The sequence below is a fragment of the Eublepharis macularius genome, chromosome 7, assembly GCF_028583425.1.
Source record: "Eublepharis macularius isolate TG4126 chromosome 7, MPM_Emac_v1.0, whole genome shotgun sequence".
NCBI lineage: Eukaryota > Metazoa > Chordata > Lepidosauria > Squamata > Eublepharidae > Eublepharis > Eublepharis macularius.
In genome coordinates this window covers 89763762-89791112 of record NC_072796.1, presented here as the reverse complement: position 1 = coordinate 89791112, position 27351 = coordinate 89763762, and the positions used below count along the sequence as shown (strand labels likewise).

Here is a 27351-nt window from a genome sequence, read left to right as displayed (position 1 = left end):
AAACAATTATGTGGCATTATGCACTGCTGTGACAGAACAATGATTGATCTTCACTGTCTTCATAAATATTTCTCAGGAGTAGATGGGCACAAATCAAAATATGAATCAAATTTTGTGACGAATCGTACCAATTCGTGTTTTGTGAAATGCGTTTTGTGGGGCGTTCACAAAATTCACAACTTTTTGGTGCAATTTGTTTGATTCATGAACAATTTGTGATGCCAGACAGGCTGGCGCCGATCTATTGATTCCCTAGGCAACATAGGCCCGGAATATCTGCAGACCTTTTGTTGCCATTGGAAACCCCAATCTTAGCCCACATAGACTTGATAGGCAGCGCTCCTTGCCAACTGGAGAGCTTCCATTCTGCCATATACAGTGAGGAGCAGGAGGGTTAATCCCCATGGCAACTGAGGGGATGGACCTTCTGTAGCCATGGGAACACTAATCTCATCCCTCCAAACCCTGTTAGGCAGGTCTGTCTGCCAACCACAGACCTCCTGTTCTGCTGTATGTGAGCGTTTGTTATATAAGGCACCTCTCTCTGCCTCGTGCTTTTAATTCCAGTAGACAGAGAGAGGGAGGATCTGTTGCTGAGATTTGGAGTGAGAGAGAGTGGAGTTGGGAGCTTTTGGCTGGATTTGCTGCTGCTTCAAAAGAGACTGAAAAGCCTCTTTCTTATTTTCCTCACTTGTCCTTGCTGGGAAGGTCTTTGGGTGAGGGTGCCTTTTTTCCTCTACCCCACCCTACCGCAGGGCTTTGTTTGGCTCTGGGGCCTACCTTGACTGAGGCCTCTCTTATTTTTTCTTTGCTTGTCTTTGTTTTTTCTTAATTCTTTCTCTGCTCTTTTGAGGGCTCACATTTTTGTTGTTTCCTTTGGTTTTATTTTGTGCACCTCTCCCGCCTGGGCAGGTGTCTGTGTGGTTGTTTTCAGGCCTTCCCCTCAAGCCCAGTCTCAGGGCCATTGCCTGGCTCTGGGGCCCAGCTTTGTGGGTTCCAATCAGTGTTTTGCAATCTTGGCCAAACTGGGAGGGTGGATGGAAAGAGAGCCTGCTGAAGTCTCCCTGCGAGTTTGGCATCTTTGGGTATGAAGGGGGCTTCAGTGCTCTGGGTTCTGATGAATCACGAAACTAACTAATCGTATTGCGAAATGGGACAATTTCATGGAAGTTTGTGTTTTGTGATTTGTGGAATGTGACGAAACATGAAACTCTTGTTTCGTTTTTTTTCTTGTTTCATGCCCATCTCTACTCAGGAGCAGCATTTTCCGTTATGATGTTTTCTTTAGAATGAAACTAATATTACTGGTTACCTAACTTGCTTAAGTTCTGGTACGCTTTCCTTTTTTGTTGAAGGGTTTTGTATAATTATTTGATCCATGGATAGTAGGGCTTATCCTACTGAGAAATCTTTGCATTGTCAGCTTGAGAGAAGAGGGCTCAGGCAGAGAACAGAAAGCACAGAAACCATGATTGGAGATAAAAAGGCCAGAACTTTATTGCTTACAGCTTACTAGAGCCTTGGCAGTGCATGGGAGTCAGGTCTCCATTTGGCTGACCCACCTGCCAGCTGATAACCTGCTCAGACTGCCAGCTGAGAGGGCACTATGGGATGAAAGTAAGCTGGAACACACCTGGGCATACACCTATGCATGGTTCTCCTGTCACCAGGGAGCGAGTATGCTCAGACAAGCCCCTGAGCTGGTCTTGTCACTGCCCTGCGTCACCCCCAAGATCAAATAAAGGGATCCTCTGCAATGGGGAAACAGCACAGAGGTGGTGTTTACCCCAGATGGACCATTGCCCAATGCCAAATCACCACCAAAAGTTGTGATGAGCAGTTGACAGATCACAAAATGCCTGAAGACAAGCCATGCATGATTAAGTGAACAAAGCCTCACAATTACAGAGAAACAAGGTCAGTCTGGGTGGGATTGCCGGCTGCATGACGAAACATGGGTCCTTGGCAGCTACGCCTTAAGAGCATTCAGGGTGGACCTGAGGGAAGACTAGGCTTCCCAGGTCCAGCCGCCCAGGCATGCCCCCCTGCCCAGCCACCCAGTTCTGATTGGCCAGCTGGCCCTTTCCAGGCTATTAGTTCCCATGGTCATGCAGGGCTGGTAGGAGCTGCCTGGGCTGCATCACAGCAGCAGCCTCCACTGCTTGCCTTCTTATAATTTTTTAGTGATTTACCAGGTTATGTACTAGTGAAGGTTAATAAATTAGAGGCAGTGTGTCAATACAGAGGTTTTGGAGCTAGACCTAAACTTGTTTGTAAACTTCGTGCCTGAGAATTTGGCTTGGTTACCGTTTTTCAAACTAAACTTCTTGCAGAGTTGTAGTGAGAGGCAAAATGGGACGATCCTCTGCATTTGGTTCTGGGCTCCAAAATTTGAAGGACAGGGTACATATTGTGCTTGGATTAGCATCATGGCAAGTTATAGCCTGATCTGGGGACTCCTTATCATATTTATATGCTGTTCTTTTTTCCCATGAAGCTCAAGATACTGTACATAGTTCTCCCATGCTCTGTATTATCCTCTCAGCAACCCTCTGAAGTAGGCAGGTTTGAGTGTGTGACTGGCTCACAGTCACCTGGTGAGCTTCATGATGGGGATTTGAATCCAGGTTTTCCTGGTCCAACACTCCCAACCGCTATCCTGCACTGACTGGCTCAGTATGTTTGGGGAATTGGATGGGTGCTTAGAGCTCCTGCAGTTCCATCGTAGCTAATTGGGGAAATCCACTTATATGGGAGTTCCATCAACACTTGAGGTTTGTTTGGAGTAATATCTGCCTCTCTTACTCAACTACAGCATACCAGATCAGTCATAGGGACCTACCTTATGAGGTGTTTCTGGAGAAAGTATAGTAGATTTCAAAGCTCTTTCTTTGCATATTCGAAGTGCTTTAGGTATATAGTATGTAGTTTAATTTTTTCTCTTCTGTTCATTTTTCTACATGTCCTTTCCCACAATATTCCCTCCTGTATACCACCCAACAAAACCAAAATGCAAAAAGCTATTACAAAGAATATTCTGAATAATTGTTCCTCCCTTCCTAGGCTTTTCTCACTAAAGAGCAAAATATTGTTGCACCCTTTAAAACAGAAAGAGTAAGTATTCCGCCTTCCTATCTTGACTTATCTAACTTTCATGAGACCTATTTTCTCATTCCTGAAAGAATATTTATGTGGAACTGAATTAAAGGAGGAAGATTGATTGGCAGAGAAGACTCATAAATGGCATTGGATAGAAATACGTTTATGACAAACACATTTATGAAAAAATGTGTAACACCTATTTAAAACTTCAGAACCATATGGGAAGCCTTTGTAAAAGTGATCAGGAAAAATATTTGATTTGCCAAATATCACAGTTGTGATAAACAAGTAGAAGAAAGTGATGTGGCAATAAAAGATTTCATGTTGACTTGTAGTGGTCTGCAGGGGCAGGAATGGATTTCAGACCTGCTTTTCATGCATCCAGTCAAGTTGTGCTGCATGAGAATTGGGTGTTCATGTTTCTTTGTATGTGTAACTTCTCTGAACCATCACATTAGAAACACAAAAATGTGTGTGCATTGTTATTATTTTGGAATCTTCAAAGCTGCTCTAAAGGCTGAACTTCTTACCAAGCCACTTTTTAATGTTAGTGTCTGAACTGCAGCATTAACAAATGCTACTGATCCAAAGCTGCACTCCAATTTAAATAACTTGACTCCCTGGTGGCAAATAATAATAAAATGGCTTTTTTCCTTCTCTCTCTCTTAGGGTAAAGCTGAATATGTGTTTGAAATGGATGTTCCTGGGAAGGTTGAAGATGTTATACATACCCTTCACCAGGTCTGAATGTGCTTTTGAGAGTATTATCAATGAATGTAGCACATAATTTTGTCATTTACCGTGAAGAGATTAAAATCTCTTCATAAAACATTTAAACAGCTTCCTGTTCAGAATGCAAATAGTTCTGCGGTTAGCTGATGTCCTTTTTCTTGTAGAAAAGATCTTTGTAAAATGGGCATTATTCAAATGCATTATAACCCTTGAAATGAGCTTTCTTTGCAAGCCCTATGAAAATAGAAAATATGCAAGAGCTGATTGTACAAAATATTGCATAGGATATGTACTGTGAATTGCTGGCCTGTGCAATCCCCTGCAGAGGTACTCCACTCTAATCCTGTTGATTACAAGGGGCTTTAGGCTGGAGTAAATCTCTATTGCACTGCACTGTAAATCATACAAGGGGCAGCCCAGTGACTGGGGGGGGGGAGTGTAGGGAGAGGTGATGCATGGCCTGTTGGTTATCTGGTCTACCCTGTGGACTACCAGACCTTTAGATATAGTACCTTCCAAACTTAAGAAGTTTCCCGCTTTTGTTTTTAAATAGTTGTATAGAGCTTCTCAACTGGACAAGATGGGAGACCAGGCTGCTATGGTAAATATATTAATACAATATTAATGATTAATTTCTTGTGATGGTTGGGCTGTATTAATATAAAGTGCTGCATTGTTTTTCATATTTAGATAACTGCTATATTGCAATCGCGTTTGGCCAGGGCAACATTTGACAAGAACAGGTATGTGTCCCTTACTCTAACAGGTATTTGCTTTAGAAAAAAACTCCTGCTATTAAATAAAATAAAATGTCGGACGATGCTTAAAGTAGAAGGCAAAAATGTATTCAGAATTAAGATCATACTTGTTGTGTTGGATCCAGAGTCCCTCTTCTACACCTGAAAGGGTGTTTAGCTCATGCAACAGAGGAACAAAGTTTGCTGATACTGCTTTCCAGACAAAATACCTCAGATTGCATGCCATGCAGTTCAGGAAGTGATCACCAGGAGCCACTTTTTGGAGAGCACAGAGGTTTGTGGCAGGAAATGAGATGTTGAAAAATCTATTCCATGAGTGGAGCTCCACTTGATCTAGCCCATAGCCTTTTCTTCTTAATGCTTCCCTAGTCCATTACACTCAAATATTTTTCTGTTGTCTTTTCTGTTTCTTTTTTTCTTTGTTTTTGAAAAAATAAATTACATGCTGCTGAATTTGAGTCATTTCATTTACCGGGGAAATCGGTTCTTCATGTGTCAGGAGATGCAATGTTATCCAGGAAGTGTAGTTTTAAATGATAGAGCTGACAGAGATCACTCTGGAGGGGACAGATTCTGTCACAGCCCTCTGCTGCCTCTGGCATGCTGGACTGTCTCCCCCTCCAGAGCCTTTGCCTTGCTGAGGCTCAGTTATTCAGTTTTAAGCAGCAAGGGCAGCAGAGCAAAGGCTCCAGAAGAGGAGACAGTCTGGCATGCTGGAGGCGGAGGGCTGTGAGAGAATCAGTACCCTCTGGAGTGACCTCCATTGGCTCTGCCTTTTAAAATTACGCTTCCCAGCTAACATTGTGTCTCCTGGCATTTGGTGAACATGCCCTCAGTGTCTTCTTGTGTAGAGAGACTCTTAGCAGGACAATTCATTCTTCAGGAATAACAAACTGTATGCTTTTCTCCTTAACATTTTAAGGAATTGCTCACCTTGTTCTAATTTGTTTTGACTCTTGCTTTGCAAAGGTGCCATTTAGAAGTTAATGGAAGTTTGTGTTGCTGTGTCCTAAGCAGCTAACAATTCAGTTGCAGGCCAGTTGTTGTGGAATAAATTTCATTTAGTGACAATAGAAAATAGAAGATTGAGTAAAACTTTGGTTTTCCAAGTATAATTAAAGGTGTGCTGGAAGGCCCTGTTACTTGCTCTTTAGGCACAGGTGAACAAGGTAGCTAACTTTTTTACAGAATCATGTACAGTGTAAAGTAACTTGGTATTTGTTGCTTTTTGTAGATTTCAGAATGTTTCTGAAACATTGCATATGGAATGTAAAGCTGAAATGGTCACTCCACTGGTAACTAATCCAGGGCATGTATGCATCACTGACGCCAACTTGTATTTCCAGCCTCTTAATGGCTACCCTGTAAGTAACCTGCTACTCTAATTCTCTACCCCACATATGTTGGGGACAGTTTAGACAGTAATTTGCTTATGTTTCAAAGGCCTATTTTTATCTGCTTCTTTTGAACCACTCAAAAAAGGATAAAAGGCAATCTTAGTGGATCTCTAGCATATGTTCTGTGGAAGTTGGTAAACTTTTCATTCTGCTTCTTTGTAGGAAGAATACTATACACTGTAATTCAGACCTGTATATTGTAAAATGACTTTTGAGAACAGTCAAAGATTTTTATTCTGGAAGGGAGTGAAGTGAAATAATTTGAAGCATCTTGATGATGATTTTGCCTGAAATGTGAATGGGACTGTTTAATAGCACTTTAAATGATTGTATTTTATGGGTTTTATATCATTTGTCATCTTATGTCTACAAGGCAGAAAGGTGACATTTACATTAAATATCTAGAACAGCGCAAGGCTAGTGCTGTATCAAAATCTAGCTTTCTCGTCTACTATGGAAGTGCCCTGACACTTACGTGAGCTGGTGAAATTGGTGTCTTTTTATATATAAAAACGTTAGCAAGATAGTTTTATTGCAGTAAATTTGATTTTATTGTAGTAAATCTGATTTGTATTAAAGCATCCTTCATTTTTGTACCCACCTTAAGCCTGCTAAACAGCACATACATGTAGCTTTTTATAATGTATTCTTTAATATATATATTAAACTATATAATCTAAACTATATTCTTTAATTCTTGTCAGCATTTCTAAGATACAAGCTGGGGGCTGCAAGAATTTGGATAGGAATTAAAGATTTAATAATCTGAATTCTCCAGGATTCTATAAGCCTCCAGGGGTATCAGCAGCCTGCTCCTGCTTGCGGATTTTCTTTCTTTAATTACTCTCAACTACTTTCAACAGTGTGGCTGCTAGTAGTTAGCTAATGCTAGTCTTGTAGACCTAGTATAATGTGATTTAAAAAATTTAACAGTTGTGGGGGCGGAGGGAGGTTATACATATAAATTTTGAGACCCCATATCAATGGAATCCTAGGGGGAAGTTACAGCTTTTGCATATAGTTCATGTGAGGAAATGATAGTATTGGTGGTGTGTATTTATATATTAATTTTATTGATTAAAACGTTAACAGGGCTTGCATAAGTATTTCGAGTAGTGCAGTAACCTCTATCCCACTTGCTGCCCCCCCCCACATCACAGCGAGGCACTGTGAGGAAACCACTGCCTAGCTCACACATAAAAAGACAAAATCATAAAACCATTAAAGTTTAAAATGATTTAAAATCAGACAGTAAAATCCAGAAGCATAAAATTTCAGAACCTAAAAGCATCAAAATTCAAACTAATAATCCAGATTATTGTCTTACAGTTTTTCTGTATTTTTGAACATGTCTTGTTGTTTTACAGAAGCCTGTAGTTCAAGTGATGCTGCATAGTGTCCGGCGCATCTATAAAAGAAGACATGGCCTGTTGCCGTTGGTAAGTTCCTGAGGTTTATGTTTGTTCCTTGATCCCCAAATGTGTGTTATGCATACTTCTCTGCTTGAAGATTGCCAGATGAAATTGCTCAGGGGCCAGATCCAAAATACTACAAAGAAAGGTATCAAGAGTCCACTGGAGTCAGGGTCTACAGTGGGAAGGAGAATCTGCAGAATTGTCCCCATTCCTGATCAACAGAAGTTACGTCATGTTTGTGGATATGTTCCTTCTTGCTTTCCAAAATTATTTATTGAACTGTCACAGACGTTGCAGATTAATCTGTCAGCAATGACTCCTTAGTGGCGCAAAGTGATAAGTGACGTTGGTAGAGTACAGCAGCTGCTGGCAAAGCTGGACCACTAATTTTCAAAGAGCTATTTTGAAATTGTGGTCTATTGTTGTGTTAAAACATTAATGTGTATTTGTGAAAAAAATTAAAACCAATCTGGAGAAATGCTTATTTTGAAAGAGACAGCTTCATGGTACAGGCAAATAGATTAAAATAACCTTACTTGGTGTGATGAAGTGCTAGTATAGTAAAATCTTTGTCACCTGGTACTTGATTATCCAGAACTCTCTGTTAGCTGGCATCACCCAGTGGGCAAGATCCCCCTGCCCCACCCACCATACTTCTGCATTTTTGGGTGCACAGGTGCCCCACTCATGCCTCTTCAGCCCTTGCTGGACTTCTGACAGCCAGTGCTGCCAGCTGACATTCTCCTTGGGTGCCTCATTTCTTCCTCGGCAATCTTCAAGCTGTCGGGGTGCAGCTCCACTGGAGGACTCCTGCACAGCTGGCCTGCTTGTATGCTTATTTTACTTCACTTTTACCCCCCACCACCACTTTCCCCCCCATTGGAAGCTGAAATGTCTTACATCATTCTCCTCTCTTCCATTTTTCCCCTCCCAACAACCCTGTGAAGTAGGTTAGGCAAGGAATCAAACCTGGATCACCCAGATCCTTCTCTGCTACTCTAGCCCTACACTGGCTCTTCAAAGATTGCTGAATGGCTCAGGGAAAGTGTTTTACCAAGCATGGGAGCACTGCGCATAGCATTACCAGTAGGATGGGGTTTGCTCACTGCAGGTTCCTCTGGGTAAGGGGCAGGACAGAACAATAAAATTGAGCATCCGGTCCATTTGATTAACCAGCACTCCTCAGTCTTGATGAATGTCAGCTAACAAAGCTTTTGCTGCATCGTGTTACCAAATCAATTATGAGAGCAGCAAAGTGCATTGGATGTTCATGCCCAAGGAACATTGCATTGCTATTCTGCCACTGAACTTTATTACCTATCAGTTTATCCCTCTTTAATTTCCAAGGGTCTGGAAGTATTTTGCACAGAGAATGATCTTTGTTCAGACATCTATTTGAAGTTCTACAACACTCAAAATCGAGATGATGTCTATTTCTACGTGGCAACGTATTTAGGTATAAATAACTGCATTTTTAAATAATCGTGGGATGTGTATGACAAACTGTTTCTTGCTTTTTTAGAGATTTATAATTGAATGGAAAGGTATTATTCTGGAAGTAATGTCTAGTGCCATTGTGAAAGTCTGTTTCAGTGCAGCTTAGCCTAACTGCTTAAGTGGATATGGGAGTTTTTTTGTTGTGGAGAGAGCTTCTGCAGAAAGTTCTCTGAACCTTCATAGAGCTACAGTATCTAGGGTCATTGTAAGAAAGAAATTCAGTGTTTAGAAATGGCTAAGTCTGAGTGCCAATCCAGATATGCGCTGTGAGTTCTGTGTTCTGACTCTCACTGTACTTTATTAATGTTGAGGAGTTCTCTTGTTGCTTCCTTCTTTTTCTGGCAGTTATGTGTCTTCATATCTTTCTTGCCTGTCTTAGGGATGGATGGTTCTCTGAGGCTTCTGTAAGTGCCTTCCATCCTTTCCCGTGTTGGCCTCGGTAGTGGTGAAGAGGTTATGGAAGATTTTCCTCCTCCTTGCCTTAACTGACTTGTTTGCAAAGTGGCAGGGCTTGACCCTTGCTCCCATTGAAACCTGTCACAATAGACAAAGTTTTCACTGTCTCAAATTCTTGACAGTTCCTTGGATCTCACAAAAATTCAAATGGCAAAACCACTTCCCCAGCGATACCACTTCCCCAGCAATACCACCAGTAGCATTGCTTTCCCTATTCTCTGCTGTGCTATGGCAGTCTTCCTGCCACCATCCCATCTCACTTGAGCAGGAAGTGTTGTGTTGAGGCATTCAGCACTCTTGTGGAGCTCCCAAACTAGGTGAGGTAGTAGGTCAGGCATCCATATAGCGGGACCATTTATATGCCACTGCTCCCCTACAGATTGTCAAGCAGAAAGCAACAAAATAAAATTAGATCTTAAAACTTATATTCTTGGGGATAAAAACAATTGATGGCACTTGAAAAGAAGGAATACTAAAGGCTAAACAGTAAAACAGAGTTTTAAGTTATATTACTGGGGAAGAGGGTAGGGATAGAGAAAACAAATAAATGCCTGGGTAAATAAATATATGTTAACATTCTGCCTGAAGGTTAGTAGATCAGACAGAAAGTCTGATTTCATAGGATTTCATGGAGGATTTCATAGGAAAGGAACCACTAGAAAGAGATCATGTCTCCCTCTGCCAAAGCCACCCCACCTCCTTTTGTGCGCTTCTGATGTCCAGAAAACACTTGGGCCTGTTCCTGACTTGAAGAGTCCCAACATAGGAGGGATTGCAATAGTCAAATCTAGACATGATGAGATCCTGAATAATTGTGGCCAAATCTTGTCACTCAAGAAACGGCTGCAGCAACATCCCTTCCTACCTCCCTAAGTCTTGCTGTTTTCTGGCACTGCTATTAAAACTTGCTACTTGCCTTACTCTTAAAATAAAAGTAGTCTTAGTTTCCTTTTCTATTAGAATGAAAGCCACCAGGTGGCAGGATTATCCTCTTCTTTCCACCTCTTGTCACAAGAGCTATACAAAGATTGTGGCTAGTAATGGGGCAAGACCTGTTTGAATCCCTCTCTCTGAGGTAAAGAGAATTTTGTGCTGGGCCACTTGTTTATCTTGTCTAATTTTATTTTCATTCTTCGCACAAAAGATAACAGTAACAGTATGTTACGTCAGTCTAGGCTTTTACTGCTTTCTTAAAAGAGTGCCTTAATATCTCTTGGTCATAGAATTGGTTAGTCTTAAAGGTGCTACTGGACTCTTTTTGATTTTAATATCTCTTCTCTGCTTCTTTTGTACTTGTCTCCTCTCAGAGAATCATGTTGCAGAACATACTGCAGAGACTTACATGTTACAGTGGCAGCGAGGGCATATTTCAAACTACCAGTACCTTCTCCATCTCAACAATCTGGCTGATCGGAGTTGCAATGACCTCTCCCAGTATCCTGTATTTCCTTGGATCATAGGAGATTACTCTAGTTCAGAACTGGGTAAGAACTTTAGCAGAAAAATATCACAATGTGCTGTCTGATTCCTCCTTTCTTAATTCAAAATGAACATAGTAGGGTGCGGTGGCAGAGGCTCCGTGTTACCCAACAACTATTAATTGCCTCCAGCTTGTATGTCTAGGTGGAACTAGTGCTTAACTGCTTCCTGAGGTCAATACTCAGTACATCCACATCATTTACATAAAGCGCCTGTTCAGTGTAGATCTGCAAATAACAAAAGAGTGGGAGTCAACCACTAACTGCTTATCTGCTAGATAGACAAAAGCATGTATTTACTATACTCTGGGGGTGGTTTTATGATTTTTTAAAAAAATACTTGTGGGTCTAGATGAGGCTAGAAGATGGCTTACGGATTACTAGCTGTGAGTCAATGGGGAAAGTATGATAATTGCCTCAGATTGTCATGATCGTTCTTGTATCATACATGATGGGAACAGGAATATTCTATATGCTATTATTGCATTTTTGGTATTATTGTAATATATAAAAAGCTTTGTTTAAAAAATTTTAAATACTACTTTTCTGTAGATTTGATGAAGCCTGAAACTTTTCGAGACCTTAGTAAGCCAGTAGGTGCGCTAAATAAAGAGAGACTGGAACGATTATTGGTACGTAGCCAAAGGAACTTTTATATAATGCAATATATTTTTAAGAAGAAATTTTTTTGAGGAAGGGAGCATGGCAATATAGCCAAAAGAGGGAGGCCAGAAAGTTGTGCTTGCAGATTGGATATAACACGTTGTTTGAACTGGGCAATAAATAGAGCCCATTGTCTTACTAAAGAAGCTAAACAGTTCTTTTTACTTGCTGTGCAAATGCCATGCAATTTATTACTGCAGTGGAGCAAATTTTGGAAATATCCTCTGTAATGACCATAGTTCATATTTTAAACCATCACTGGGTCAGAGGAGTAATGACCTTTATAAATTGTATCCAGGTTGCATATGGAAGAATATTAGCATTGAGCAGCTTTTTCTCTCTCTCCTTTTTATACTGGCAGGAGCGCTATCAGGAAATGCCAGAGCCAAAGTTTATGTATGGCAGCCATTACTCTTCACCGGGTTATGTTCTGTTTTATCTTGTCAGAGTTGGTAAGACACCCACAAAGGTTCTCTTCAGTGTATAATAATGGTTCTTGATTAATTGTGCGTGACACCTGACCTCTCTTGCTTCCACAGCACCAGAATATATGCTTTGCTTACAAAATGGAAAGTTTGATCATCCTGACAGAATGTTCAACAGGTTTGTTTTGATTAGCAGTACTAGTTTCACTTATTTTGCTGGGTACTACAGGATCTCATTGAAAATTAAATACTGCTTTATTTGCTTTTGTTTTGTTTTGTTTTCCCCAGCATTGCAGAAACCTGGAAGAACTGCTTGGATGGAGCAACAGACTTCAAAGAGGTAAATTGTACGCTTGCATTTCAGTCTATACTGATAGGCTTCATTTATTTTTTATTGCCTTCTGCAGAATTTAGAAGCAGATTTATGCTAAAGAAGTGTGGAAGAACTTGGCAGTGATCCAGAATTACCCATAAGGTTTCTCTGACATTGCAAATCTCTTGCACTGGTATTCTGCAGTTATGAGAGCCTTCAGGATTTTTGAAATCTGCTGGATTTCAGTAGGTTCAGCACTAGGTCCAAGTATAAAGAATCTAAAATTGATTCCAGAATACCTTTCTAGAAGTGCAGTGCAAATACAGCAGATAGGTCCAATTATGCCCAGCTATTTCTGGAATACATCCTAGGAGTGTTCACTATCCTCTGAGGGCAGAATTTCACATTCCTAGTGATACAGCAGTGCTTCCCAAAATGGCGTGTTTGTTTTCAGTTTTCTACTGCAACATATGGCAAAACTTAATTATGGTTTTTACATTCTATGATTTCTCACTGTACTCCATATTGTATGGTTCTCTATTCCCAGTCCCCCCGGTCCAGACAGTTAAGCAGAGCAAGAAACGGAAACGATGATATGGCATCACTTTTGTAAACTGTATGTTGGATTCTTAATGAATGAGTAAACTTAGTTTAAATCCTGACTAGAATCACATCTGTTGTGTTTCTTGCTCATGGAATTGTATGTTCCTGCCTCCCTCTATCCTGCTACAGCCTTTTGTACCACTGAAGATTAGTTGACCCCCCCCCACCCAGGAACAGTGTAAGGAATTAGTTCACACACACACACACACACACACACACACACACACACACACACACACACACACACACACACAGAACAGTGTGGGGAATTGGTGAAATCCTTCACACCTTATTTCTTGGCAGAAGTGCTCTGCAGCAAAAAACATGGTTAGATCTGAGCCTATAGATTTTCTTACAGTTGGTTTCAACTCAAAATATACCTTAGCACCAAATTCTTTCACTTGAAATAAATGACATTTACTTACAAGCCTATATACTCTTACCCAAAACTGAAATTTTATTTCCTATTGTACAACTGCTGTAACTCTTCTAGTCATGTTAGAAAGCATGCACAGTTTGAGATACGTAACTGTTCTATTATGTAACCATGTAACAGCGAATGCTTGATGGTAGCTTTGGAATTGATAAATGTTGATAAATACTTACAGCATAATACTTTCCTAGTTCCTTATGTCAGCATCTTTAAGAAGCTGCTGTGACTCTGGGGGCCAAGAAGGCCTCTGGCTGCCTGTAATATCATTACTTGTTTTCTTGTCTCTGCATGGCAGAACAAGCTTCAGTGTGATTGAATCCCTGAAGGGAGCGTATCCTCCTTCCTGACCCACAGCCACTCTATAGGCTTCCTTGTCTGTCTTCTACTAGAAAGATAGTGAACAGCTAGTGCACAAATGGCAGCAAAAGGGGGACGGTAGCACTGAATGGTATATTTCATAAGCGTCTCCCTCCTCTCATCAGCCCTTGATCTGGCTACACTATTTCCCACACTCTTTGAATTATTTTCTCCAGCTAATTCCTGAATTTTATGAAAATGATTCCAGTTTCCTTGTAAATAATCTGAATCTGGACCTCGGCAGGACACAAGGAGGAAAGATGGTTGAAAATGTAGAACTTCCCCCATGGGCATCAGGTAAATGGAATTCTAGATGAGTTGGAATCTGTAGCAGAACTTGGACTTCAATCTTTTCAGTGTCTTGTATGTTTACCTTCTTGTTCCCCTTCTTTCAAATAATGTTTTCTATAATAGTCACAAGTCAGACAGGTTGTTCAGCCGTGCTATTGGGAAGAAGGGTTTTTCCACACATTTCGGTGGTGTTTCTGTGTATCTCCTGGGTTTCCCCAGTCTTTCATACTATGTTTTCTAAACCTACCTTGTTGCAATGTTTTGAGAGAGATTGTAGCAAAGCTGGGGTAGAATCCACATGGGTGGGAAAGTCCGGCTTTTCCTGGTCCCGCCCACATCAGGACCAGTTTCCCTGCCCTGTTTTCCTTTAGCAGCCATTTTCTTCCCCCGACAATAATATAACATTAAAACACTGTAAAAAAAAAATCTGTTTTTACGACAATAAAAAGATTGTATTGGCAAAAAGAATAGGTAAGTAAAAACTGACATACTATGAACATTGTTATCTGGACTGCTGAGATACTAATTAATGCAAAGTTTCTAGTGGACTCCCTCAGCAAGTTAAAGTGGGAGAGGGCAATGGAGATTTATTCTCTCAAGAAACGAACTCTGGTATCCTTCATCTCAGATGTTGATGACTTCCTTCAGAAGAGCCGAGATGCTTTAGAAAGCCAGTATGTGTCAGAACATCTACACGAATGGATTGACTTAGTGTTTGGCTACAAGCAGAAGGGAGATGAAGCTGTTGCAGCCCATAATGGTAAACTCAAAAATTTTAAAGCATTGATAGCAAAATCCAATTTATGTTCTGTGGCCATTATAAAGGCATGTCCGTTTTTGAGTGCACAGTGTTTTATGTGGTAGTAAGGTCATCAGATCTTGGAAGCTAAGCAGGGTTGGCCTTGGTTAGTAAAAGGATGGCAAACTACCTGTTAGTCTCTTGCTTTGAAACCCCAGCAGGGGTCACCATAAGTCAGTTATGACTTGATGGCACTTTCCACCACTAGTTGCTCTTTTTTAATTATTAATAATTATGGGCACACAGTATCACACTTTAAAGTCTCACTGAAGTCAGTTGAAGATTTAAACACATGACTAAGGCTGCAGTCCTAAGAACACATTCCTGGCAGTAAACCTCTATCAGTTAAACTTGAGAGAGTAGATTGAGTCAAGGGGACAGTTTGGGGAGGCAGGTTGGAACCAAGTCTTCTCAGTCTGACTCCCACAATCTATAACCTCTGCATTATCCTAGTTCTCCACAAATTAAAATTAGTTTTCTGTTAAGGGAAATTCAGATAGGGAGGAGCAGTTCTTGTTAATAAGGATGATTTTTTTCTATATGTACTATGTATGTTGCTCCTATTAAAATTTGTAAGATTTACAGGAATATTTGGGATTGATATTGGAGATGTACAGGATGTTGGGGCAATGTTTGATGATTTGGGAAAACTGCAATAAAAAGGCAGAGTAATCTTCAGATGTGTTACCTCCATCTCTATTAAGACATCTAGGTATATGAAAGGTCTGCTGTAGAAGGAACAGAAAGAGATCATTGCAAAGTTGAAATGTCAAGAAAAGGAATTGTAAATGTTGAATGTTAATTTAGAATATTTCTACGCTACCTCTTTTAGAGTCCTGCTCAAAGTGGATTACAGTTAAAATAAAAACAATAGTATAAAACACAAGCCATTTTAAAAAAACAGATGTAAGTAGTAAAAAAAAAACCTACCCATAAAACAGACCTAGACTAGACCATTAAAAATGTTAAGATAAAACCCCTAATGGAAAGCTTGGGTTAAAAGGTGTGTTTTAGCCTGGTGCCCAAATGAAAGTAAAGTAGGTACCAGGTTGCCTCAAAGGGGGAGGGCTCTCCAAAGACAAGTTGCTACCACAGAAAATGCCCTGTCTCTAGACACCATTTACTTCACCTCTGAAGGTGGGGCACAGAGAGCAGGGCTCAGAAGAGGCTGGGTAGGATCGTAGATATTCCTTCAGGTAACCTGTCCGCAAGCCATTTAGGGCTGTAAAGGTAAGAACTGGCACTTTGAATTGTTCCTAGAAAAAGACGGGTAACCAGTGCCGCACTTTCAGCACAGGGGTGATTTGATCACTGTAACTGAATCCTGACGGTAGCCTGGCCACCTCATTCTATCTGTTGATGAATGGCCAGCCAGATTCCACCCTGGATACTTTAACCAGGGCTTTAGAGGCCGTGAGTGGTTGGTTAAAACAGAGCCGACTGAAACTGAATCCCATGAAGGCGGAGGCCTTGTATCTGGGATGTGGGTTGACAGGTTCTGGGATCCACCTTCCTATCTGGACAGGTGCCGTTGGCACCTATTCCAGTGGTAAGAAGTTTGGGTGTGGTCCTGGATGCCTTCTTGACAATGGAGGCCCAGGTCACAGCAGTTGCCAGGTCTGCATTTTTTCATCTTTGCCAGGCCAGGCAACTTGTTCCTTACCTGTTGACCAGCAACCTAGCTGCAGTGATCCATGCAATGGTCACCTCCAGGTTGGAACTTGCTGTATGCTGGGCTGCTCTTGAGACTGCTCCAGAAACTGCAAATGGTCCAGAATGCAGCAGCATGCATCCTGACCGGAACTCTGTTCTGGTCACATATAACACCACTTTTGCACCAACTGCACTGGCTCCCAGTTGAATTCCAGATCAGGTTCAAGGTGTTAGTTCTAACCTTTAAAGCTCTTAGTGGACTGGGACCAGCGTACCTGCAGGACCACCTCTCACCACATGTTCCCCAGAGGCTGCTTCGTTCAGCAGATAAGCACCTACTGGTGGTCCCCAGCCCCAAGGGGTTCACCTTGCCTCAACGCAGGCCCATTTGGACTTCTTATCCTTGTGTTAGGCCTGCAAGCCGGAGATGTTCTGCCAGGCATTTGGTGGTTGAGGTGGGTGGGCCACCTAAGGTATTGTATCAGCCTCCTGCCATGGGTGGAGTAGATGCCCCCCCTCAGGTTCTGTAACATCTATGACTGGCCACCCGCCCTGCAGTCTATTTAGTTTGAGGGGTAGGGCAAAATGTATGTGGTTGTGTTATAATCAATGTATTTTTAATATTTATATTGCTACAAAAATGTTATTCTGTTGTATATTTTAAAATGTTGTGATCCGCTCTGAGCCTGCTTGCGAGCAGAACGGCATAGAAATCAAATAAATAAATATTCAAGATTTAGTAGGAGCGAGTGCGTTGTTCTTTTACAGGAATTGGATGTTTTGACCTGTGAGATTCCTTCCAGTTCCATTTCTGTAGCCTTTTACTGAACCAGAAGTGTTGTAATAGATAGTCCAGTATGCATGAACAAAGGGTTGTGAGCTATATACTGGTTTGTAAGTTTAAGCTGCAGAGATTGGTTCTTCCTATGGCAACTTATTTGGTCAGGCTAGCTGAAATAATTGTGTAAGATATGACTCAAAAGCACATCATTGTCAGTGTTAGTGTTATTGTACTACAGTGGGACTACAGAAGTATTACAGTGATAATAAATGGTAACATATTTCTTATATCCCCCCCTTTTTTTTAGTATTTCATCCATTAACATATGAAGGAGGAGTTGATTTAAACAGGTAATATCATTGAAATGGGAAGAAGGCAGTTTTTTCAGAAAGACCCTAAACTCAAGTTTCAGTGTGGCGGGAGGGGACATCCAGTGATGTTGCTTTGCTTCCAGTGCTTTGTTTTTTCTGGGTGATAAGCTTTTTCTGTGAGTCTGGAGAGAATAGGGCTTGTGTGGTTCAGAATATCAAAAGGTGCTCTGCAGCATTCCTGGACACTTGATGGGATTCCCTGGTGTTGTGACACAGGCATCACATGCAACTGTGGGCATTTTGCAGAAATCGAGGGGGAGCTGGGAATCTGGGATAACAAGAAGGGAAACACTGTAATTCCAGAGCCCTGTTTCCCCTCTCTTCCTAAGGCCTTTGTGCTGAAGAACTTACGCTTGAAAAGTCTCATTGAATTCTTTGAACAATTGCACTGATCTTTCCATATCTCAATCATGAAGCCCATAAATTGGTAATATAAACCTTATACTAATTGTAAGAGAGAAGAAGAAAATAGGGGAGCGCATGAATGCAAGCATAATTAGGGAGTTCAAATAAAAATTGACCTCTGTGTGTGTGTGTGTGTGTGTGTGTGTGTGTGTGTGCAAGGTAGTAAATAAGCAGTTCTGCTGAATACATGCATGCAGTGGTCCTGTTGTCTAAACTAGTGGAGAAAATACTACAAGTGTATGTCTTAATTGTTCTAAAAATTGCTAGATGATGCCGTACAAGGACTCCTGGCTGCAGGACCAAGAAAAGCCTTGGAGAGCTGCTGCCAGTCAGAATTTACAGGGCTAGGTGTGCTAATGGCCCCACTTGTTATAAAACAGTTTTATGTCTTTATTTATTCCCATGCGTATTTTTCCTCTCTTGAAGAATTATGGACCCAAACGAAAGAGTAGCGCTGCTGACACAAATCTTAGAGTTTGGACAGACTCCAAAACAGCTGTTTACAATTCCTCACCCGCAGAGGATAATCCCCAGATTCAGAAGTTTGTCTCGCGCATCCAGCCGCAGCATCTCTCTGGTTGAGTCACCAGGTAAATTCGGCAGTTCTATATATTACTAGGTAGCTGATTAAGCTGATTTAAGTATTATCAATTATTATTAATTTCTTGATTAAGCTGGGTAGCTGATTTAATTATTCTCAAGAAAGTTCTAAATGGCCAAGGACACAATGATAAATTCAAGCACAGTATTTCCCTTGCCAGAAAAATATAGTGGTATCTTGTACATGGTAAGAAGAGGGGAGAGTACACAGGATTGGAAAGGGAGAGAGTACTGACATTGGATCTGTTCTGTGTTGAAATTTTCTGGTTTGGAAAGAGCTCGGGATAATGATGGAGGCAATTAGCCCTTTGCAGGACAAGTGGCATGCAGCAGCTTGCTCTCTGTTCATCTGCTGCAATGTCCTGTTCTGGTCATCCATGCTCCAGCCCTCTCTGTCAATCACTCAGACTCCCAACTCTTGATTGGCTGTCATAGAAATGCTCTTGAGCAGAAAATCTCATGAAGACAAAGGTGATGCAAGGGAAGTCAAATGCAGAAGAGGGATTAATTTCCCATCTGTCTTTGGCTTCTTCATTTGGGATCAGTTATATATGAATCATGATGACTCTGCAATGCTTTCTATGACCCATTTTTTCCGTTTTTCCTTTAGTCTCCCCAGGTGAAGAATCTTTTGAAGATTTGACAGAAGAAAGCATAACTCTTGCCTGGAACAACATTACTAAATTAAAACTAGATGAGCAACACAAGATTCACAAAGGGTAGGTAAGCTGAGTGGCAGATGGCAGGGAGGTTGGCATGCCAGCCTCTGGAGCTGGAAGTACATGTACAACCTTTGTGTACAAAGAAAAAGTATAATCTTTCAACTGGGTTGTGGAGGAATCTACTTTCCAGGATCAGGTTGTAACCAGGTCTCAGTTAGAAAGCTCAGGGGACAACTGCAGGTTTTGGAGCAGATACCCTCCTTGTCTCAAAGCAGGTATCTTGAGGAATGGAATAATGTTCTCCTGGAATTAATCTAAATGAACTTTGGACTTTTTATATGTCAATAGAATGTTTTATACACAATATTATTTATGTTTGAACAGGGCAGTTACTGGAATTGCCGTCTCTTCCAACAAGTCTTCCATTTTTTCTACATCTCAGGGTAGGTGACGTTCTCTTCAGTGGTATGAACAGTGTTTAGAGAGGCACTGACATCATCTCAGCATAGTTTTCTTTTAAATTGTCTTAGAACTGACTCAGCATGGGCCTGTGAATATGTATAAGCAAGAACAAACTGTTCACAAATACATCTGAATATTTTATGACTTTCGTTTTCAACTGTCTTCTCAGGAAACCTGAGGCCTCTCTGTGCTTGTAGTTCTCTGGCAGTGTAGGAAAGGTGCAGAACAGGCACAGAACACGTCTTGCTGAGAATCTGTATCTTTAATAAGAAAATTTCTAGACCTTGCAACCATGGCAGTATGCTTAGGAATCCTGTTGAGGATGCCTACTGAAATCTGACTAGAAAATAGTATTTTCAGCAATATTAGACTCATGAGCCTCCGTAGTTTATACCCTTACCCATAATGGGCCAAATTAGACAAAATAAAACTGCAGAATGTTATACAAATTGAACAGATTTGCATAGCTTATCTAGCTTTTCTTGAATGTAGCATTTGGATTGTGTAATATCAGCTTGTCCCCAGTGGTTGATCTTCTCTGTAATAGACAGCTACAGGGAATGTGGCTCTGGAACATGTCTTAGGGCATGTTTCCAGCATGGGATTCCTTGTCAAACTGAGAGCAGTATACTCTAGAACTCAGCCCAGAGTCTTCTCTAATCCTTTGGGATTCTCCAGAAATGGTTGCATTTATCAGCAGACAGATTCATACCTGATTGCACAAGATTTGAAGTTTACAGACTTGGAAATAAGGCATTGAATTCCTTTCCCCAGTGTCTTCCCATCCTGCACCAACCTTGGATAGTCTGAATATTTAATAGTTAACAGGTTCATTATGGTTGGTGTGTTTATCTACTGATGTCTTCAGCCAGGACCAAGAAATCTGCTTGAATGCCACTTGCAGAAGAGTTTTCCTTGTATGAACAAACTTCAGTCAAACATTGTGGAAAGAAAGTAAAGCCTAATCCAGCAATTTTTTCCCCTGAATGTGCTGAATATTCTGCCAGCAGTAAAGTCCATGTGTAAGCAGTTAATATTTTTCACTCAGTGCCTCGTGTACAGATCATTTCTTGTACTAGCAATTGAGCATCTGCACACAGGACTACACAGCCTGTAATATTTCTTTTGTTCTTGAATTTATTTTTCAATCCAAGTGTGTTTGGAAAGTCAGAATCTAGAAACCACTGATTGCTTTGATTTACTCTTCATTACTCTTCTCTCAAAATGTGCATTAGATTCAACCCTGAAGATGTTTTCTGCAGAATCCAAAGCGCTTCAGAGGAGTGTTTCCTTCTCAAGCATGGTCAGTTTCTTCCAGACCTGCATTGTTCTTATTTAGAGTTTGACCTGCTGAATGACTCTGTCAAGAAAGGTCCAGAGGATCCCAGAAAACCCTTAATGCAACACAGCGTACCTGAGACATGTATTGGTTGTACAGAGAGCCATTAGACTATAGTATATGACCTGTTGCCTACTTTGTAGACTGCTGATACCAATGGAGCAAGAGGACTGTGTGGACTTTTCCCCAAGAAAGCTGTTTTATAAGCTACTATGCAGTCATTGCAGAACACTAAGAATAAAAAAAAAAGCCCTAAGGCTCATTGTCAGCCTCTCTTAAACAGATTTTGTTCAAAGCTGTAGGCTACCCTGCAGAGCCCTAATACTGTCAATTGGCTAACTACAAGCAAGTAATAATCTGAATTAATTAAATAACATCTTATCTAGGAAGGTTTAGGTTTTGCTTTGTGTTTTGTATATAGAACAAATGAAAGCATAAAATATATTTTTTCTTCTAGTAATATAGCTAATAACAGAGATCTTCCTGCTCTGCGCTGGCAGCCTTCATCCACTGTCTCTTTGTGGGCCATAGCAAACTTCAGGGCATTGAGATTTCTCCCATATAGCTAGGAGGCTTGCTTTTAAAGTATGAGCTTACAGGATGCAGAAAGTGTTTGCAGTCAAGTTAACTTTCTTCAGAACCTATTCTGGTGTACCTGAACATGGTCTTGTCTGCCATTTGTCACAGGCTTTGTCATCCTGTTTAATTCTTCCGGGGGATACCACTGTTGTATGTTCTTCATGGGATAACAGTATGTAAGTAACGTACTTTTATCTGACCTGATAGCACAACTTTGGTAAATGCTTCAATACTGCTAGACTTAAAGAGAACAATGTACATTTCCTTTCTGTGTACAGTGAAAGATTTGTTATCTGGCACTCATGAGGAATGGGGTTGCCAGTTCATTATTGCTCACCCTCTACCCAGAGGAATGCACAGTGACCAAACCCTACTCCATTGGGACACTTCCCCTGAGCCACAGAGCCATCCTACACAGCAAGCCGGCAGGCAAGCTGACCATCTTCCTGGGAGCTCTAGTTCAGAGAGAAAGAGGCACTCAAAGGTGATGTCAGCAGGCAGTGAAGCTTTGAGAAACCCAGCAACAGCCAGAGGCATATGCTGGCAAGCTGGAGAAACAAAAGTGGCCGAAGGTGCAGATAAGAGAAGGCTGAGAAGAGGGAGGTGTGGTGCTGGTTAACTGAGCAATCTGGATTATCAGGTGCTGGATAACAAAGCTTTTGTTACTATTTGTAACTATTTGAAAATCAGTGAATCAAATGGATTTAAACTTAGAAAACAAGCTTGTCTGAAACTAGTATGCAAATAGTTTCTTATCTCTTTGTAATATTTTTTTCTGTTAGCTATTTCTACTCAATTGCTTTTGGAAGACGGCAGGACACCTTAATAGGCCACGATGATGCTGTCAGCAAGATCTGCTGGCACAATGATCGCTTATATTCTGCATCTTGGGATTCTACAGTGAAAGTATGTACAATTCTTCATGTGATACGAATTTGTTATGGTGAATGCAATGGCACAGATCAACAGAGCCTATGTACCGCCGTATCATCTAAACCAGTACTGATAATATATCCTGTAGCTTCTGAAAACTTCACTGTCTCTAATTTTACTCTTCAGATGCAGCTACAAAATCAGTTTTTTATTTCTATATATTTAAAGCCTTGAGCAGAATGATCCATGGTGGTTGCTTTCTGCCATGTTTGTAATGTATCAGATAGCTGGTCAAGTGAATCGCTTCCAGTCTGTGCATAGAGATTTCCCTTTTAATAACACTGCTAGACATTCTCGGTGGCAGGCAGTAATGCAGGTATCCATAGAGCTGAAACCTATTCACCTGGCAAGCCATTCTCATTGTAGCAGAGCAGAAGCTTTTCGGGCAGCTGCCATGTGATGTATAGGTCTGCCCATACATGCACTTCATTCTCATGTACGGTCAGTAGTATGTTGCACAGACTTGACAATTTGAGAAAATGGTATTCAAGCCTAAAATCATGTCTTGCTATGGCCTGTGATGATCCTGGAAATTCTTCTCCTGGGTAAGAACAAGAGATCTCAAAAGGTTAGGAGCTAAGCCAGACTTCTCTTTTCCTTTTATGAAGAGACCAAGCCTAAAGAATAAGCATATTGCGCTAAACTAACCAATTTCCAAGCAACATAGTAGCTAGTTCCTATCAGCAGACGTGAATTAAAAGGAAACATCTATACCCAGGTATTTATCTTCCAGGTGTGGCACTGCGTTCCTGCAGAGCTGTTGGGCACAAAGAAGCATTTTGAATTGATTGCTGAGTTGGAACATGATGTTAGTGTGAGTATAACAATATGTGTGTGCACTATCGTAGATCCCACCCAAAATATTAGCTAAAAAGCAGGCAGTGGCCTATGTATTCTCTGAACCCTCTTACTGCAGTGCAAATGCCTTATCTATATATATATATAAAGACAAGTGTCCTGACTGACTCATCAACGCCAGCCCAAACCCCTGGACCTAGAAATGAGAAATTTGGGGGGAACATTCCTTTTGTGATGTAAAGACTCACTAAGAAGGGATTTTAAGAAATTCGCCCCCTAAGGGGGTAAAAAGGGGTAAAATGTGTTTTCCCACAGGGATACAGCTTCCCTGTGTGGCTGGCAGGCTGCTGCCTGTTTGCGCCCTCACCCACTGCCCGCTCAGCCACTCTTCTCTGATTGGGCCAGCCTTTCAAGGTCATTTGCATATGAGGGCTGATTGGAGTTTACAACATTCCATACCTCATTCCCCCCACCCCCTGAGACAGTTGGAACACAGAGGTCATTTGTGTATGTGGCCTGCTTGGTCCTCACCCTCCGCATTCTAAACAGTATGCAGTTGTTATTGGGAGTCACTGAATGTGTCCTGAGATAAATTGCACCTCCCAGTTTTCCCCTAAAAGTTCACTAGGGTTGCCAATCTCCCTGTGGGGCCTGGCTTTCCTGTGTGGCTGACAGGCTCCTACCTGCTTGCGCCCCCGGCCCCTTCTGATTGGTCAGCTGTGGAATGCTGTGTTCTGAGATAAAAATCAGGTAACACAAACTGCAGACAGTTGAAGAAAGACAGTACAAGATGGCAAGAATTGACTTGAGGGAGAACTGCTTCTCACATAGGCAGTTCTATGTGGCCTGCTCCAGAGTGAGCTCACTCAGCAGCCTGGCGATCCTAGCACCTGAGGGGAAAACCACCAATGTGGTCTACAAAGAGGTCCTTCAGTAGGAAAAAAACGGTTGTACATATTTTTCACTTTATTTATTGCACTACAATCTTTTCCTTTTAAAATCTTTTCAATAAATGTTACATTTTGAAATTCACTTCATTGGTTTTCAGCATCAACACGCTTTGCTTTATTCACCTTTGTGAAGCTCGGGTACTATGCTATTATACTACAAAACCAACAAAAACAAAAAATGTTACATACCCATAAGTATTATAACTGGATTTAAAGCAGTTAAATACCGTAGCAAAGTACGGGTATCAAGCTAGTCACTATATATACAAATTTAGTGAAATGAACAAATGGTTGCTGTCATGTCAATCATAGCATGTTTACAAAGTAAATTCAAAATTTTGTCTAGTATGGTAGACTACTGTACAGTAAGAATTAACCAGTTGTAATATAGCAGTTGGTTTTGCCCGTAATAAATGCGTTTTGATGATTTAGACTCTGGGGGTGGATCCAGTGTTTCTATTCTAACAGCAGAGGCTTCCTTCAATGCAAGAATCATTACAGTGGCAGAATGCTCCTTGTATCAGAGAAAGGCACCTCTGTTACAAGAAATGGAACTGCTGGACCCATGCTTTATTTTCTTGTTTTTTGTACCTATATTTTACATGTCCATATCCAAAACTGTACTGCCAAATATAACTTTTTAAATTAAAGTGTCTGCACAACCGAAGGGGGAGAAAGCTTCTGTGAAGGTATATTTTACATATAGCCTGTGAAGTCAGAACTGGAAATGGCAGTATACATATATTTAAAGTGATGGTTTCTTATTCAAAAGGCTCTTTAAACTAAAGTAGTGGGAAAGGGGCAGAAATATACCTTCAGTGATCAGTAGGTGATTTATATTGCATATATAGGAGCCAAATAAAATAAAACTGGGTTTTTCTAATTTTTTTTAAAAAAGGATCAAGTTATAAGTCTATACTATTTGTTTTGCTGTAGAAATAAATGCATAGTCAGATTACTGAAATATTTATGTGTAACACAATGGGAACACTTTAATGCTTTACCCCTGCCAGTAAGGACTATGTAGAAGACCTTTGCTCGCCAGCTTCAGTTAATGTTCTGTTGAAAGCCTTTGGTAAGCCAATCCTAAAGGATTAAGTCCAGGGACAACTAGGCAGTCTTATAAAATTGGTACCACTGAATTCTATACAAGAGGGAGGGAGTGTCTCCTGCTGCTCTTGGTACTATCCTACTATATAAAAGGCTAAGCGTATTCAAGACAACTCAGTTCCTACCCTGGTGCGCCACCAGAGGGTGCTGCTGTGGAGGGAAGGCCAGATGAGGCAGCCAGACCTCCACAGCAGGAAGCACAGGCTGGGATCAGGTGCAGAGCAGGCAGCAATGCCCGTCTGTCCTTCACCTAGCTGGGATCAGGAGGGGAGCAAGTGGCAAGTGCTTCCCACCTTCACCCAGCTGGGATCAGGAGCAGTGCAGGTAACAATACCTGCCCCTACCTTCACCCAGTTGAGATCAGGAGCAGAACAGGTAGCAAGGCTCACCTGCCCTTCACCCAGCTGGGATCAGGAGGGGATCAGGTGGCAATGCCAGGAGCAATGCCTGCCCCCTGCCTTCACCCGACCGGGATCAAGACTGGAGCAGGAGGCAATGCCTGCCCCCCCCCCCCTTTACTCAGCAGGGATCAAGCACAGAGGATGTCGTAATGCCCAACCCCCTGCTTTCATTCAGCTGGTATCAGTCACAGAGGAGGCAATGCCCACCTTCCCGCCCTTCCCTTTCTAGAGCCCGTTGTACTTTTTCCTACAACGGGCTTTGTTGCTAGTTACTTATATTGCCACAACTGCTTCCTTTGTTTTACTGGGAATTCTTGGAAAGTGCCACATTCCTGCTCAAGATATAGTCAGTTAGGTACTTAAGTTCTAATCTGATCAGCTAGTTTGGCTGTAGTATTAAAGCATCATTTGACTAAGTCAGGCTGTGCAGAGATTTATTTTTATTTATGTGTTTAGATGTTTAGGAACTATAGTCTGCCTTTCCACTAAAGGTTTTCAGTGGGGCTTATGTACAACATTTAATGCAGAAATAAACACAAAATCAAATAGAACTAGTATTAACAACTATCACCGTTTCTATATTCTATCTTCCCTAAAACTTAAGTAAATAGGTCAGCTTTTATGTAGTGCTTAATAAAGATGAATAGGGAAGACAATGAAGATTTATATAGAGAAACACTGTCATTTAATACCATAGAAGTCAGTAAATGTTAATTAACAGGGGAAATGACGGTCTACTAGATCCTTTGCTTTTTTTCCAGAGTGCTTGCCTGAAAGATGAATAAAGTAATATGTAACATGTACTTATCTAGGTAAATACAATCCAGTTGAATGATGCACATACTCTGCTAGCATCAGGAACCAAAGAAGGCACCATTAGTATCTGGGATATTACTACTGCCTCAACGTTGCATCAGCTTGCTTGCCATGCAGAGACTGTCCTTGATGCTGCTTTTAGTCCTGGTACGTTTTATTAAAGTTCTGTCTTCACATAACTTGCAGTCATTACCTGTATCTTAATCCCAGATCAGACAGAGAGTAACCAAGTGGGGGCAAAGGGGTGGAGGCAGGTCAGTAGTAAAACAGAGATGTTAAGTTCAATCTCTGGCATCTTCAGTTAAACGACAGTGTGTGTTGGGGGCGGGGAGGGATTCCCTTGCCTAAAACATTGTAAGGCTGCTGCTATTAAGCGACACTGGCCAAGGATCAGACTTGATATAAATAGCTAACTATACATTTTAACTTGAGGTTTCAGACATGGTCTAACAGTGCAACTTTGCAGTGAAATCGAAGACTTCATAGCCTATGAAATTCTATGATTGTCCTCCATATTTAATATAGTCACTTGTGGCACATTGATGGCTTGAGAGGAAAACAGGATCCAGCACACTCACAAAAAGAAGTTTACAGAAGCTTCTATTGTCGAAGGCTTTCACGGCCGGAGAACGATGGTTGTTGTGGATTTTCCGGGCTGTATAGCCGTGGTCTTGGCATTGTAGTTCCTGACGTTTTGCCAGCATCTGTGGCTGGCATCTTCAGAGGTGTAGCACCAAAAGACAGAGATCTTTCAGTGTCAAAGTGTGAAAAA

The 27351-nt window shown here is 41.2% G+C and overlaps 1 protein-coding gene across 2 annotated transcripts in view; it reads left to right on the top strand.

The window, feature by feature from the left end:
* The window catches only part of NSMAF (neutral sphingomyelinase activation associated factor), a 59598-nt gene that overhangs the window by 27513 nt on the left and 4734 nt on the right, over positions 1–27351 (top strand). For both annotated transcript variants that reach the window (XM_054985250.1, XM_054985249.1), the window contains exons 6-28: positions 3064–3114; positions 3772–3843; positions 4388–4435; positions 4525–4577; positions 5827–5956; positions 7357–7428; positions 8752–8860; positions 10665–10841; positions 11388–11467; positions 11860–11950; positions 12038–12101; positions 12212–12263; positions 13806–13926; positions 14549–14680; positions 17461–17503; positions 18356–18519; positions 19140–19248; positions 19576–19634; positions 20889–20956; positions 21680–21747; positions 22354–22477; positions 23238–23318; positions 26576–26726. In XM_054985250.1, the coding sequence (XP_054841225.1) occupies positions 3064–3114; positions 3772–3843; positions 4388–4435; positions 4525–4577; positions 5827–5956; positions 7357–7428; positions 8752–8860; positions 10665–10841; positions 11388–11467; positions 11860–11950; positions 12038–12101; positions 12212–12263; positions 13806–13926; positions 14549–14680; positions 17461–17503; positions 18356–18519; positions 19140–19248; positions 19576–19634; positions 20889–20956; positions 21680–21747; positions 22354–22477; positions 23238–23318; positions 26576–26726 (2119 nt within the window). The remainder of the gene's footprint in view (positions 1–3063; positions 3115–3771; positions 3844–4387; positions 4436–4524; positions 4578–5826; positions 5957–7356; positions 7429–8751; positions 8861–10664; positions 10842–11387; positions 11468–11859; positions 11951–12037; positions 12102–12211; positions 12264–13805; positions 13927–14548; positions 14681–17460; positions 17504–18355; positions 18520–19139; positions 19249–19575; positions 19635–20888; positions 20957–21679; positions 21748–22353; positions 22478–23237; positions 23319–26575; positions 26727–27351) is intronic.